General features: G+C 40.4%; 1 protein-coding gene across 2 annotated transcripts in view; it reads right to left on the bottom strand.

Moving 5' to 3' along the window:
• Nucleotides 1-3,652: 3,652 nt before the first annotated feature.
• Nucleotides 3,653-15,506, bottom strand: part of LOC109426354 (tight junction-associated protein 1) — a 99,298-nt gene continuing 87,444 nt past the window's right edge. Inside the window, exons 3-5 of one of the 2 annotated variants that reach the window (XM_062852527.1) lie at nucleotides 4,632-4,715; nucleotides 4,281-4,476; nucleotides 3,653-4,212 (exon numbers count right to left, since the gene is read on the bottom strand). In XM_062852527.1, coding sequence (XP_062708511.1) covers nucleotides 4,142-4,212; nucleotides 4,281-4,476; nucleotides 4,632-4,715 — 351 coding nt within the window. In that variant the 3' untranslated portion in view covers nucleotides 3,653-4,141. The other variant, XM_062852528.1, reaches the window with a different exon arrangement.

The following is a 15,506-nucleotide window of genomic DNA, read 5'->3' as shown; positions in this document are numbered from 1 at the left end:
CAACTCTAGAAGATAATGTTGAAGAAACTTCCGGAAATAATTGTTAAAAATCTAATTTTTGAAGAAATTTAATGATTAAGAATTTCATCAACTTTAGAAGAGACTTATGGAAAGAATTTATTAAAATCTTCAAGAAACTCCTGGTAAATTTTCGGAAAAATCCGGAAGCTATTCTAGGAGAAATTCTTGGAAACGAATAATGAGGAATTCCTGAAGTAACTTCAGGGCAGTTCCGAAGGCAAATCTAAGAGGAGTTCTTGGAGGTGTTCCAAGAGAATTCTAGAAAACTAAAAGAAACCTTCTGGAGCAACCCTACAAGAAATTTCAGGTGAAAATCCAGCAAACCTTTTTGGAGCGATTCAAAAGAAATTCTTGTAAAAGCTGCTTGACAAATTCTTGAAGTGGCTTAAAGGCAATTCTAGGGGCAACTTCTAAATTGTTTGTTTGAATTTCAATTTGAAGCTCAAACGTTTTTCTCAACCAAACTTATGAATCTAAATTGAACTCCACGAAGGGCAATATAGATTATAAAGTTTGATCCTTACTCAAGTTCTGAACAGTTCAGACTTTTAATAAATATGCTTTAGAATTGTTCTTTTTGTTGTTTTTGTGCATCGATGTTTTATGCGGCCCGCATGTCGATCCCGAATTGCAAAGTTGGCCCGCGGTATCCTCCAGCCTGAGCACCACTGGTTTAGGCGGTCAAGCAGTCAACTGAGAGGTCTGATATTTGGCAGCTCTGTATTGATGTTGAACTTTACATCGGAATATGTACCATCAATAAGTTTCCCAAATCGATGATGGCTTTGTTAAAATTGTTGCTTTTCTATATAAAGTGTTTTCAGGATTCAGGAACATTTTGGCTTACGTCGACGGAAAGTTCATGAGCTCATATTCGACGAGAAAGGCACTATCACCACTAGGTGGATTAATCTGGTTTTTCAGATTTGCTCTTGAAGTGTTGTGTTACTTCTTCTTTGTTTTTTGTTTTTTTTTCTGGTTTTGTTCTGATTCCTGCAGAAGATTCTTCTGAGATTCCTCCAGAAGTTCTTTTACACATTTCTCCAAGAATTTGTTTTGTTGTGTGCCTTGCAGTTGCGGCGATGACTTTTCCAGAAATTTATTTTACAATTCTTCAAGATATGGGATTCCTCCAGAAGATCCTTGTGAGATACTACATGGATTTCTCTATGTATTTTCTTTTGGTATTTCTGATCTTCATGTTATCCGAAATTCCTACTGGGAGTCCTGGAGACCCCAGTCGACCAGCGATCGCATAAGATGTTAAAGTGGAGGCGATGTACGTACATTTTACTTTGGCGCTTGTAGGCATGTACGCATATGGCCTCCACTTTATTCTCTTATGCAACATCTCATACGATTACCCAGACAACAGGGAGGATTTGATTGCAAGTCTCCAAGGAGCTTTATCTAAGATTTCAACTGGACTTTCATTTGGAATTTTCTCTGAAATTTTTTCTGGGATACCTCCAGATATACCTATGACTTCCGCAAAAAGCCCCCTCGCCTCGGGATTTCAAAATGTTCCTTCTGGAGTTTCTCAACTTGCTTATCCGTATGTTGTGCAATTCTTCCAGTAATATCTTTGCCATTCTTGCTGATCCTGCTTGTTTTCAGAAATTTTTCAGAAATTGCTTTAAAAATTTTATTCTGCAATTTATTTACTCGTGAGATTTCTCCAGGAAATTCTTCTCAATTGATAGAATTATTTATCAAGGAGATGGGCTTTCTACTGCGGTTTCTTTTGAAATTTCTGGAATAACTGATTTTAATTCTCACATTTCTCCATTATATCCTTCATAGATCCTTCTTGCTGTAGATCATAGCTTCCCAATCTTCGTTTCGCGTCCCCCCAACCGCTTGTAGGCACGCTTCGATTGTTTTACGAAAAGCGCAGTAACGACAGACTGGGGGGTCGCGAGAGCCAAGGTTGGGAACCGTGGCTGTAGATCCTTTTGAGATTCTAAAAGTGATTTTTTTAAATAATAGAAGGCAAATCCCCGAAGGATTTTAGTCAGTCCCGAAAGGAATTCTTTAAAGAATCTGAGGAGAAACTTTTCAAAGAATATCAGAAGAATGAATCCCAGAACCACAAATGAAATTCCTGAAAGCACCCCACAAAGAACTGTAGGAAAAATAGTGCAGGAAAGTTTTGGAAAATCTCAGAAGAACGTTTTTGAAGAATCCCAGGATAAATATCTGTAGGAATACCAGAGGTAATTATTTAAAAAAAAACCTTTAGAGCTACTGGGATAACTATCCTAGCAGAAGAAATCATTATTGATCCTTAAGAGATTTACTCAGGAATTTATTTACGGATCCTTCCTGAATGTTCTTATGTGATTCGTCCTGTAGATCCTTTTAAGATCCCTTAATCTCTTTCTGGGGTTTCTCCTCGTTGTTCTTCTAGTATTCCTAATGGAGTTCCTTCACTGAGTCACTGCGGGTATGCCTGCCATGGTGTTACATTCTCGGCCCAACGTTGTGGAACATGATGTACGGAGGAGTCAAGATCGTCGGTTTCGCACTTAAAAACTCGTATAAATTGGTACGCTGATACATAACATTGCACTGGAGGAATGCTTTGAATATAATATGTTACAACTGTTGCATCACCTTCACATTCAACTATTTTCATATTTCGCTCATTTCCAGGAATTAAGTGAACTAGACACACAACACCTAGTTTCCATTAGATTCTCGGCTACCATTCCCGGGGGTTAGTGAGAGTTTAGTAAGCTGAAAGCTTATGTCAAAACTTGATGGAGTGTAAAATTCGAGTGTTGAAAATTATCCATGCATAAATCAGTACCTGTGCAACCCATTAGCTTTAATTAGATTTTCTAATTAATAGAAAGCATCTCAAGCATGTTAAAAGGCATATACTAAAGAGTGGAAAGAGTGTACGTTGTGCATACTGCTACCGTGTGATCCTGGTTGTGTTCGTGTTTGCAATTTACCATTCACCTGGAGGCGCTCATCTAGGAACCTCTAGCCCAGCTTCCCACCGGCAACTTTCGCTGTTCACGAGTGTTCCCATATTAATAGCGGAGCATCTGTGGTATGTTTTTTTTTCTTTTCCTTTAATTCTGCACCATGCATACGGAGGGAGCTTTCGCCATTTACTACCAGCATTATGTTGGCAAAGATATTTCTGCGCAAGAAGCACAGGAACACGGTGAACCGGGAAAGGATATATGTGAAGCGTCACCGCTCAAGGGGAAAATAATGGAAAATTATAATAAAAAGAACAAGTATGCAAAACTATATACAGTAAGCTTAGAATCAGGCAGGATGGAAAATAGTTCAATTAGTTGGAGGTGTGTGAGTTGGGAAAGATGGTAATAGTCTACATCAGTGGTTCTCAATCTTATTTTTGCTGTTCCGGCAAATGTCTTAATATCTGCTGATATTGTGTTTTTAACACCCATATTCAAGACAAAAGCATGAATGGACAAACAATCAAAGAGCAAAATTTTAGGGACAAAAGGTGCGAAGAAGTTCGACATTTTGTCTCTACTCCAAACAAGCCTTATTGTCTTTGAAAAGATAAAATAAGGCCAGGCTAGTCTATGACTGGTTTTGGATTATCTGACATTTAAGGTACCTAATCCAAAACTAGTCATAGACTAACCCTAGCCTGAGAAAACCAATCTTCAAAACCGCAAAAGTATTCTGGAAAGTCAACTAGAGCTACTTGGTGGTACCAGGATGATATTGAGTACGATTAGAGGTGACTAGTCAAATCACTAAAACCCTTTTAAGGTTCAGCCTTGCACATTCAGTTTTAAGTGATTTAAGTCTTATGTGTTTTAGTTTACAATAAGTCACACACAAATTCACAGTCTTAAACGAAAATATAAATATTGAAAATGATTTGTGATTACGGATACAACACCTCGTGATTTCTTAATTAGGAAATAAATACGCAATTGATTGAAACATTGAGAAACACTGAAGTAGATCTTCAACCAACATTCTTCAAATCAAATGACAAATGCCATCTTAAACTTATTTGTTTGATCCTCTTTCCATTTGAATTCACACTCCGTGGCTGTTTATGTTAAATTAGCCTCCAAATAATGGTGCATCCAACAATAAAGACCACTCCGGAACTTAGTTAACTGAAGAAAAACAGCCTAGAAGGAAGCCGCAACCGAAAACGAAAGAGCCAATCCATTCCAACTACTTCTAAAGGAAACACAGGGAGAAAGCAAAACTATGCAGCTGCTACACTTTTCCGGGCTACTAACACTTACCGATTCCCCGCATAGAGTAAACCATGGCAGTTGGCGGGAAGGGGCACATCGGCGGGGGACTGTCGGAAGCGGGTAGCACGTGGTACGAGCTGGCGGTGGCCACTCCCACCCCGCTGGTGCTTCCCTCCGAGTCCGAATGGGAGTTGGTGTCCAGACGCATGTACGTGGCGACCTTCGACTGGATCTCGATTGGAAGCTGTTGGAAGAGAACACGGAGAGACGGTTGTTGCACAAAATGGAATATTTAACGAGTTTTGTTCCAGGAATGTGATCCGGGCGGCCCAGGTTGAGCGAACGATTCGTTGCAGCCAGAGGCTCTGTGACCGGATGTTATTGGATGCCGGCACTTACCGTGGAAAGCTTTGGCGAAACGAAACTGTCCGGTTTGCACTGCAGCAGCTGGATGGCAACGCTCATGTCTGTTTTGTATCGTTCCTGGAAGAAGAGAGAAGGGAGAACAATTCCGTTAGAAGCTAACCGGTGCACAATAATAAACATAATTAAGTTGTAGAAGGAAAATTACTAAGAATCTCGGGAAAATTTGTTTTTAATTGCGCGCAAACAACCCGTAAACAGCGGAAGGATTGTGCACAGAATACCAAGTGACGATAATCAACTTTTATATGGATGAATTTATATTTCAATAAAAGATGTAATTTTGTACTTAAGTAGTTGAAATTTTCTTGAGAGATAAACATGTAACTGATGACAAAATATAGCTGGTACTTTAACCTGAAACTAAAACGAGAAATCTTGCATGAAACCAGACACTTAAATAAATTTATGCAATTCTGTATCATAATTTTAATTTTATATATCTCATGTCAGTATTATAATGGTCATTTTTTTCGAACTGGTTCATTATGCAACTGAAATGAGTTGCATAATGAAAAATAGTTGTATAATCTTCATAATGCAACTCATTTGAGTTGCATTATGAATATTATGCAACTCAAATGAGTTGCATTATGAAAAAAAAATCATTGCTTAAGAGTGCTGAAAAGTAGCACTTTTCGGCACTTTTGCTCGTACGCACTTTTTACTTACCACCATGCCTTCCGTAGATTCAGCCTCTGTCTCTACATCTACTGAGCAGCTCGAATCCGAATCAGGACGATTTCAATTCGGATTCGAACTACAAATCAAGTGTAGAGGCAGCTGCTGAATCTGCTTTTGCTTTTGCCCGCGCACAACTGTTTGACAACGGGAGCTCGATCATTGGTGACACCTACTACACCAGAGCCTACCTGATCAAACGAAAAACTACGCCGACAAGCATGAGCGCGCGCACGTGGTTCCTACTGATACATAGGGGTGGTGGGGGTAAAGTGGACAACCTAAGCATTTTGGTCGTTTCCCACGGAAATGCGGCAAACTCCATCTGCTTTTCCGAGTAACATAAAAGGTAATGATATACTCTAGAAATCTTGTAAGGGGTTGCATTTAAAAAATATTGTTCTCTTTGATTATTAGACCTGTTCACTTTGAAACTTTTTTTTTCTCCGATTCTCCGTGACACTGATATATGATGCGCTTTACTGGCATTTACCAAATTTTGCTGGTATGTCATAAACATACAGAAAAACTCGTAGTTAGAAGACACAGAATGTTGCTAATTGACAAATTGAGGGAGGAATTTTTGAAAAAAAATCGCGTTCTGGTGGGATTCGAACCCACGACCCCGTATTCGCTAGACCGGTGCTTTAACCAACTAAGCCACAGAACAGGTGATAATTCTGTGGAATAGAAAGCCAAACTGAGCCCGAGCCTTCATCATGAACATTCACTTTTTCAAGAATTATCTCTCTTTCGGCTTAGATGTCAATCCACAACACAGCCTCGTTTGTGGACAGCGATTTTTTTCAAAAATTCATCCCTCAATTTGTCAATTAGCAACATTCTGTGTCTTCTAACTACGAGTTTTTCTGTATGTCTCCGTGACACATCAATGTATCAATGTACATGTAAAAACAAGTCTTCAGTCCAAAATTGAGCCAAATTGATAAAGATTTAAAGGTGTATCAAATCGATTTTGTGTTTTTTAGCCGTTTTCACAGAAATTTACTAAGAAATTCACAAAATTGCTCCGAAAAGGTGCCGGAGATACCGTTAAGATATAGTAAGAACAATACTCTACAACTTTGCCGAAGTTTGAAAATAAATTACAAGAAAACCTGAGCAATTATAAGCAGATTTTACATCATTTCCTATTTTTCACGTGATTTTTAAAGTTTTTGTCATCTTGAAGAGGTTTATTTGGTTTTAATGTTCAAGATCAGCAAAAGTATAATGATTCATGCTTGAGCATTAGCTTCAATCGTTGAAACATTTTGAAAAACAATAAAAGCCATGAAACTGTACCCTGTCCATTTTACCCCACCTGTCCACTTTACCCCCACCACCCCTATATGTTTGTGTAGCTAGAAAAGATCGCACTAAATGTTTTTTTTTGTAATTGCAAAAATCTTTGTATGCAACTCGTTGCATAAATAACTATTATGAAATTCAGTATCATAATTTCTATTTTATTGAACCCATTTTGGTATCATAATGGCCAACTTTTCCGAACTGGTTCATAATGCAACTGAAATGAGTTGCATAATGAAAAATAGTTGCATAATAATCATAATGCAACTCATTTGAGTTGCATTATGAAAATTTTGCAACTCAAATGAGTTGTGTATTAAAAAATCATTGCATAAAATTTTGTATGGAACTCGTTGCAAAACTCGATTTTTTCAGCACTCTTTGTATTTATCCAACTCGGCAAGCCTCGATGGATAAATGTACGACTCGTGCTGAAAAAAAATCAACTTTTTGCAACTCGTTACATAAATAACTATTATGGTATTTTCTGACAAGTCGTTCTAAAATATCATTGGAAAATATACAAATAAGTTCTTGTAGATAAAAACAACTTCTCCAAAGATTCTTCCAGGAATTTCATCAAAGATCTTTTCAAAACTTCAGTCAGAGAATACTTAAGTTTTTCCTGCAGGTAGTCCATCTGGAATTATTTTAGTTTTTTTTTTAAGAATTACTTACGGCATTCAATAAAGTATCTCCAGAAATTCCATCAAGTTTCCTCCAGAAATTCAACTAAACACAAAAGAAATTGGGATTCCTTCGTAAGTATCTCCAGAGATTCGTCCTGAGGTTCCTTTAGGGGTACCTACAGGGATTCATTAACGGACTCCTCCAATGATTCCTCCAGAAATTCCATCAAAGATTCCTTCTGAGATTTCTTCAGAGATTCCTTCAGGAGTTCCGCATTCGGCAATCCTTCTAGATATTCCTTTCTTCTACTTCTTCTTCTTCTTCTTCTTCTTTTTAATGGCTCGACATTCGCAATGGAACTTGGCCTGCCTGTCTTCAACTTAGTGTTCTTAGTGCACTTCCACAGTTATTAATTGGAGGGCTTTCTTTGTTTGCCGCGCCATGAATTTGTATATTGTGAGGCAAGCAGAACCACTATGCTAACTGGAGACCACAGTGCCACTAGGGATTCCTTCAGAAACTTTCCAAAGATTCTATCAGCAATTCGTCTAGGGATTTCCTCAGGAGTGTGCTAGGGATACCTTTAAGGATTATTGAAAGAATTTCTCCAGAGGTTCCTCCGGCAATTTATCCAGGGATTCCTTAAGGAATTCGTTCAATCCCCCAAAGAATTTGTCTAAGGGTTCCTCCAGGGATTCCTCCAAGTAATCTTTCAGAGATTCCTCCGTGAGTTTTTCCAGGAATTTCATCAAAGATTCCCCCAAGAACTGCTCCAGGGATATGTTCAAAAATTCCCCAGGGATTTGTCCAGGAATTCCTCCAGGAACTCCTCCAGGAATTCCTCCAAGAACTCCTCCAGGGATTCCTCCAGGAATTCCACCAGAAATTCCTTCAGGAATTCCACCAGAAATTCCTCCAGAAATTCCACCAGAAATTCCTCCAGGAATTCCTCCAGCAATTCCTCCAGGGATTTCTCCAGGAATTTCTCCAAGGATTCCTCCAGGATTTGCTTCATGCATTCCTTCTGGAATTCCTCCAGGTATTCCTCCAGGAATTTCTTCAGGGATTCCTCCAGGAATTCCTCCAGAAATTCCTCCAGGAATTCCTCCAGAGATTTGTGCAGGAACTCCTCCAGGGATTACTCCAGAAATTCCTCCAGGGATTCCACCTGGAATTCCTTTAGTAATTCCTTCAGGGATTCTTCCAGTGATTCTGCCATAGATTCTTCCAGGAATACCTCCAGGGATTCTTCCACAGATATCTCCAGGAATTCCTCCAGGAACTCCTCCAGGAATTCCTCCAGGGATTTCTCCAGAAATTCCTCCAGAAATTCCTCCAGGAATTCCTCCAGGGTTTTCTTCAGGAATTCATCCAGGCACACCTCCAGGAATCCTCCAGAATCCCCCAGGTACCTCAAAGGAATTCTTAAGAAATTCCTCCAGGGATTCCTCCGGGAATTCCTCCAATGGTAACTCCAAGGATTCCGCCAGTGATCGCTTAAGAAATTCTTTCAGGATTTCAATCAGGGATTCCTTACAGGATTTGTCTAGGAATTCCTTCAGGGATTTGTCTAGGAATTCCTTCAGGGATTCTTCCAGGAATTCCTTCTGGAAGTCTTCCAGAAATTCCTCAAGATATTCTCCAAGGAATTCATGCAGGTTTTCCTCTAGGAATTCTTCCAGAGATTCCTCCAAGACTACCTTCAGGAATTCCTCCAGGAATTATTTCAGGGATTACTCCATGAATTCATTCAGAGATTCTTATAGGGATTTATACAGGAAATTCTTCAGGGATTTCTCCTGGAATTCCTCCTGACAATCCAAAAAATCCTCCGGAGATTCCTCCGGAAATTCTCTGGGATTCCTCCAGGAATTCAACCAGAAATTACTCCTGGGAATCCTCCAGGAATTCCTACAGGAGTTCTTTCAGTTCTTCAGGAATACCTTAAGGAATTACTCCAGGGATTGCTCCAGGAATTACTTCAGGAATTTATCCAGGAATTTCTCCAATGGTACCACCAAGGATTTTTCCAAGAATTCCTCTTGTGATTCCTTAATATATTCCTCCAGGAATTCAATCAGGGTTTTCTGAAGGAATTTTCTAGGAAATTTTCCAGGGATTCCTTCGGGAACTCCTTCTGGGAGTCTTCCAGAAATTCCTCAAGGGATTCCTCCAGAAATTCTCCAGGGATTCATTCAGGTTTTTCTTCAGGAATTCCTCGAAGGATTTTTCCAGGAATGCCTCCATGGAATTCTCCAGGAATTCCTTCAAGTATTCCTTCAGTAATTCCTCCAGGTATACCTTCAGAAATTCCTCCAGGTATTCCTCGAGGGATTCCTCCAGGGATTCACCCAAGGATTGCCCCAGGAATTTCTCCAGGAATTTCTCTAGTTATTTCTACAGGGATTCCTTCAGGAAATCGTACAAGAACTCCTTCAGGGATTCCTCCAGGAATTCCTCCTGGTATTCCTTCAGAAATTCCTCCAGGTATTCCTCCAGGAATACCTCCAGAGATTCCTCCAGGAATTCTTCCAAGGATTCATTCAGGAATTCCTCCAGAGATTCGTCCAGGAATTCCTCCAGGGATTCGTTCAGGAATTTCTTCAGGGATTCCTCCAGGAATTTCTCCAGGTATTTCTCTAGAAATTTCTCCAGAGATTCCACCACGACTTTCTCCAATGATTCCTCCAGGGATTCCTCTAGAGATTCCTCCAGGAATTCCTCTAGGGATTCTTCCAGGAATTGCTATAGGGATTCCTCCAGGAATTCCATAGGGATTCCTCCAGGAATTCCTCTAGGGATTCCTCCAAGAATTGCTCTAGGGATTCCTCCAGGAATTTCTCCAGAGATTCCTCCAGGAATTCCTTTGGGAATTCCTTCAGGAATTTCCCCAGGGATTTCTCCAAGAATTTCTCCAGGGATTCCTCCAGGAAATCATCCATGGATTCCTCCAGGAATTCCTCCAGCAAATCCTCCAGGAATCCCTCCAGATATTTCTCTAGTAATTAATCCAGGTTTTTCTCCACTAAGTCTTCCAGGTGTTCCTCCAGTAATTCATCCAGGGATTCCTCCAGTAATTCTTCCTGGAATTCCTCTAGGGATTCCTCCAGTAATTCATCCACGGATTGCTCCAGGATTTCCTCCAGGGGTTTCTCCAGGGGTTCCTCCAGGAGTTTCTTCAGGGAGTCCTGCAGGAGTTCCTTCAGGGATAACTCCAGGAATTCCTTCAAAGATACCTCCAGAAATTCCTTCAAGGATAACTCCAGGAATTCCTCCAAGAGTTTCTTCAGAAATTCTTCCAGGAATTCTCCAAATGGTACCTCCAGGGTAGACCTGTGCGCCGTCTTTATTTTGCTCGGCGGCGGCGTGAGGGCCATTTTTGGCCGGCGGCGGCGGCGTCATCGGCGTCACGCCGGTGGCAGCTTTCGGCGGCGGCGGCGGCGGCGGCGTGAATCGGCGCACAATGGAAAAAAAAGGTGTAAAACGCGAATAAATTCAATATCTCTGCTCGGAGTGAATGGATTTGATTGAATTTTTGACACAAACTGTAAAATTCTCTATAGTTGCAGATATGGAGAGTGTCATTCGCCGCACGATGCTGGAAGTCAATGTATTTAGCTCGTTTTGCCCCACTCTCTCAGTTTTTCACCTTTTTCGAAAATTTCTGGAGTGCAAAATAAATGGTTTATTTAAGTCGTGTTTGTGTAAAAACTTCCGTAGAATCGAACGGAGCTGATTTGGCTCACCGCACGGCCTTAAAAGTTGAAATATCTTCAAATAACCCCGATATCCCCTATTTCTTTGAAATTTCACATACATATATCTCCGCCCGGAATGAAACGCAATCGATAAGAGCAGGACCAACCCTATGTTAAATTCCCGATACTAAGGAAGTTTTTACACAAATACGAGTTGAATAAGTCATTTATTTTGCGCGCCAGTCGGCAATAGATGATGATTTTCTCAAAAAGGTGTGTGATAAAGAGAGTGGTGTAAAACCAGCTAAATACACTAATTTCCAGCATCGTGCGGCGAATGATACCCTCCTTATCTGAAACTGTAGAGATTTTTACAGTTTGTGTCAAAAATTCATTCGAATCCATCCACTCCGAGCAGAGATATTGAATTTATTCGCGTTTTATACCATTTTTTCCCCACTGTGCGGCGTGACCAAAATTTGACCGTAATGTTAACATTGCATTGGCGAAACGAAGAAGTTGTCTTTACGCTGTAGAATTTGTAGTCCAGTCTTTGCTTTTTCATAACCATTGATGACATGAATTATTATTATGTCAGTACACAGGATGAAGTATTTGACCAAAAAGAAACCAATGCTCAAACATCTTGTTTGACTCGATCTAATTTTCATTAGTTTCAAACAGATGTTTTTTCTTCAGTTCATTTATCAAATATTTGAGCCTGTGTACTTATGACCTTACGTTTGAATGAATACCTTTTTATTCCTGTTCGGGTCCGTCACTGTGGCCAGTAGTTAGACCTATACCCGTATCCGTATTAATGCATGCTGCATTACTCCATTGCAAATTAAGGGCAAAAATATAGTTTTGCTACAGTTTTCGTTTTATTTTCTTAGAACCTTAGATTTCCGGGAATAATCTCCAAAAGAATTCCAGAAGGAGCCTGGAGGAAACAAAGAAGAAACTTCTGGAATAATCCCTGCAAGAACTGCTGTATGAAACCCTTAAGGAACTTCTGCTGGAATCACTCATATGTAGTTCAAGAATTTATCTTAGAGAGATCCCTGGAAAAACTTATGAAGAATTCCTCAAGGAATTCCTAGAGGATTTCTCGAGAGAATTCCAACAGGAATCCCCGGAGGGATTTCGGAAGGAATCCGCAATGAAATTTTAGGAGTAATCGCGGAAGGAGTTCCAGGAGGAATGCTCGTAGGAATTCCATGAGGGAGCCCTGAAAGAAGTTCAAATGAAATTCCCGCAGAATTTGCACAAGGAAATCCCAAAAGAATTCCAGCACGAGTTCCAAGCAAATTCCAGCAGTAATCTCCAAAGAAATCCCAACAGGAATTTCAGAAAGAATCCTCGAAAGTATTTCAAAGTGAATTCGAGAAAGAATCCCCTAAGGATTTCTAGGAGGAATCAACGAAAAATATCCAAGAGGAATCTCGGAAGGATTTCCAGAAGAAATCCCTGAGGGATTTCTAGGAGGAATTACCGAAAGAATTCCAAGAGGAATCCTAGAAGGAATTCTAGGAGGAATCCCCGAAGAAATTTGAAGTGAAAACCCGAAAGGAATTCCAGGAGGAAACCTCAAAAGAATTCCAGAAGAAATCTCTGGAAAAAATCAGGAGGAATCCTCGTTGAAGTCCAGGAGGAATCCCTGAAAAAAGTCCAGGAGGAATCCACGATGGAATTTTAGGAGGAATACTCGAAGGAAATTCAGGAGAAATCCCCGAAGGATTTCCAGAAGGAATGCCAGAAGAAATCCCCGAACGAAGTCCAGGAGGTATACCCGACGGAATTCCAGAAGAAATCCCTGCAGAAATTCCAGGGGGAACCCCCTTAAGGAATTCGGGGAGGAATCTCCGAAGGAATCCTCAAACGAGTTTTAAGAGGAGGAATCACTGAAGAAATGCCCGAAAGAACTCTGTAAGGAATTCCCGCAGTAATTCCAAGAGAAAGAATACCAGCGCGTATCTCAAAGGAATTCAAGCGGGACACCAAAGAAATTCCAGCAAAAACCCTTAAAATAATTTCAGTGAGAATTTCAAGGAGAATTCAAGAAATAATCCCCAAAGAATTTTGAGGACGAACTAACGGAATATATACAGGAGGCTCGACAGGAGGAATCTTTGCATAAATTCCGGGGGAAAAACTAATAGGACCGAAGTAATTACAAGACGAATTCCCGAAAGAACTCAGGAAGGAGGAATCCCCGAAGGAATTGTAGGAGGACTAACCGAAAGATTTCCAAAAGGAAACCCCCAAGAAATTCTAGGAGGAATTCCATGAGGAATCTCCGGAGAAATTGGAAGGGAAAGCTCCAAAGGATTTCCAAGAGGAAACGCCGAAGAAATTACAGGAGAAATCCCAGAAACAACTCTAGAAGGAATCTTCGAAGGAACTCCAGGAGAAATCCCCGGAGGAATTCAACGAGAAATCCCTGAAAAAAAGTCCAGGAGGAATTTCCGAAGGAAATTATCGAAGGATTTTAATGAGTTAATCCAAAGGAGTTCTGAGAGGAATCATCAAAGAAATTCCAGGAGAAATCCACGACCGAGTATCAAATGAAATCTCTGAAAGAATTTCTGGTGGAATCCATGAAGTAAGTCTAGGACGAATCCTCGACGAAATTCCAGAAAAGATCTCCAAAGGAATTTCAGGAAGATTTCCTGAAGGAACTCTAGCAGAGACCCCCGGAAAAATTGTACGAGGAATCCCCGGAAGAATTCCAAGAAGGAAGTTTAAGTTGTATCTTCAAAGGAATTCCCGAAGGAATTCCAAGAGGAATCCCCAAAGGAAGTCCAGGAAGAATCCACGACGAAATATCAGGAGAAATCCTTGAAAAAAATTCAAGAGGAATTCTTCAAGGAAGTCTAGGAGGAAACCCTGAAGGAAATCCCTTGGAAGAATCCCCGTAGAAATTCCAAGAGGAATCCTCGAAATAATTCCAGGAGAAATTGATTTCTTTGAAGAATCTCCTAATAAATTCCAGGAGGAATGCTCGAAGGAATCCCATGAGGAACCTCTGAAGGATGTCCAAGAGGAATCCCCAAAGAAATTACAGGAAAAATCGCTGCAGGAATGCCAGGGGGAATCCCCGAAAGAATTCCGGTAGCAATCTTCGAACGATTTCCAGGTGGAATTCTTGAAAAATTTTCAGCGGAATCTCCCGAGGGAATCTTTCTGGGCAGAGGGATCCCTGCAAGATTTCCAGGAGGAATCCCCGACATATTGTCAGGAGGAGTCCCCAAAAGAATTCCTGGAGGAATTCCAGAAGGAAATGCTTGAGGAATGGACTACCCGCTTTGCGCGCAGCCACAGTTGATCAGCAGGAGTAAATCAATTTAATTTTGTATGGCGAAAAGCATCTAAACTTGAATTACTTGAAATACAAAGCTTTTCCCGAAAAAATATTTGGTAGGCTTAATAGTGGTCACCATTGTGCACGACCACTACCAAATATTTTTTCGAATAATGTGTTCCACTTTGAAGAATTTGCCTTTAGATGGTATTCGCCATACAATATTTTTGCGATTTACTTTTAGCGATTTTTCGCGCATAGAAGCTAGCGCTACATTGGTCGATGCGGTGAGTAGGAAAACAGCCGATGTAGTTAATTCATTCTTGTAGAAATTCCATAAGAGATCCCACAATAATATCCTGGAGATATGCCTGATTATATTCCTAAGGAAATTCCCGAAGGAACTTTAATAAGATTCCCTGAAAGAACTACTGTAGGAAATCTCTGATTTTACTCTTGGAGCATCCGTGAGTCCTCCTGGAAAATCTCAGAAAGAACCCCAAGAGCTATACCTTGAAGAACTCATGGATGAATCCCTGAATAAACTTCTCCTAGAAAACCCTTTGGCATGTAGGAATCTCTGAGCAAACTTCCAGTGGAATCCTTAGATCCTCCTCAGAAGGAACTCGTGGATCTCTCGGAAGGAACTCCTGGAGAAATTTCTGAACTTCTGAAGAAATCCCTGAAGAAATTCAGGAGGAACCTCTGAAGAAACATCTGCAAGAATCCCGGTAACTCCTAGAGGAATCTATGAAGGAACTCTTGGACTTATTTCTGTAAGAACTCCTGTATGAATTTCTAAAAGAACGTTATAAAATAGCTGTATTCGAATTTTGTCAAGACTAGAAAAGCCATTTCAAAGTTAAATTCTATCGCAGTCGAATCCAAAAATCGTTAACTGCTATGAATCCTCCTGAAAGAATCTCTGAAGGGACTTCTGAAAGAATACCCAAGCGAACTCCTGTTGAAATAGCTCAGAGAACCTCTGAAGGAATTCCTAATGAACTCCTGAAGGAACTCCTGAAGAGGTTACCGAAGGAACTTCTGGATCATTCCTTGTAAGGAACTTCTGTAGGACTATCTGACGGAACTCCTGGAATTTCCTGAAGGTACCCCTGATGGAACTTTTGGAGTGATTTCTGAAGAACACAGAACGGCAGGAGGAGCCCGTTGTTGGAATTCTAGAGGAATTCCTGAGAGATCTCCTAGAGGAATATCTGAAGAAAC

The sequence above is a fragment of the Aedes albopictus genome, chromosome 2, assembly GCF_035046485.1.
Source record: "Aedes albopictus strain Foshan chromosome 2, AalbF5, whole genome shotgun sequence".
NCBI classification, from domain to species: Eukaryota; Metazoa; Arthropoda; class Insecta; order Diptera; family Culicidae; genus Aedes; species Aedes albopictus.
This window is presented reverse-complemented; position numbering and strand designations above follow the sequence as displayed.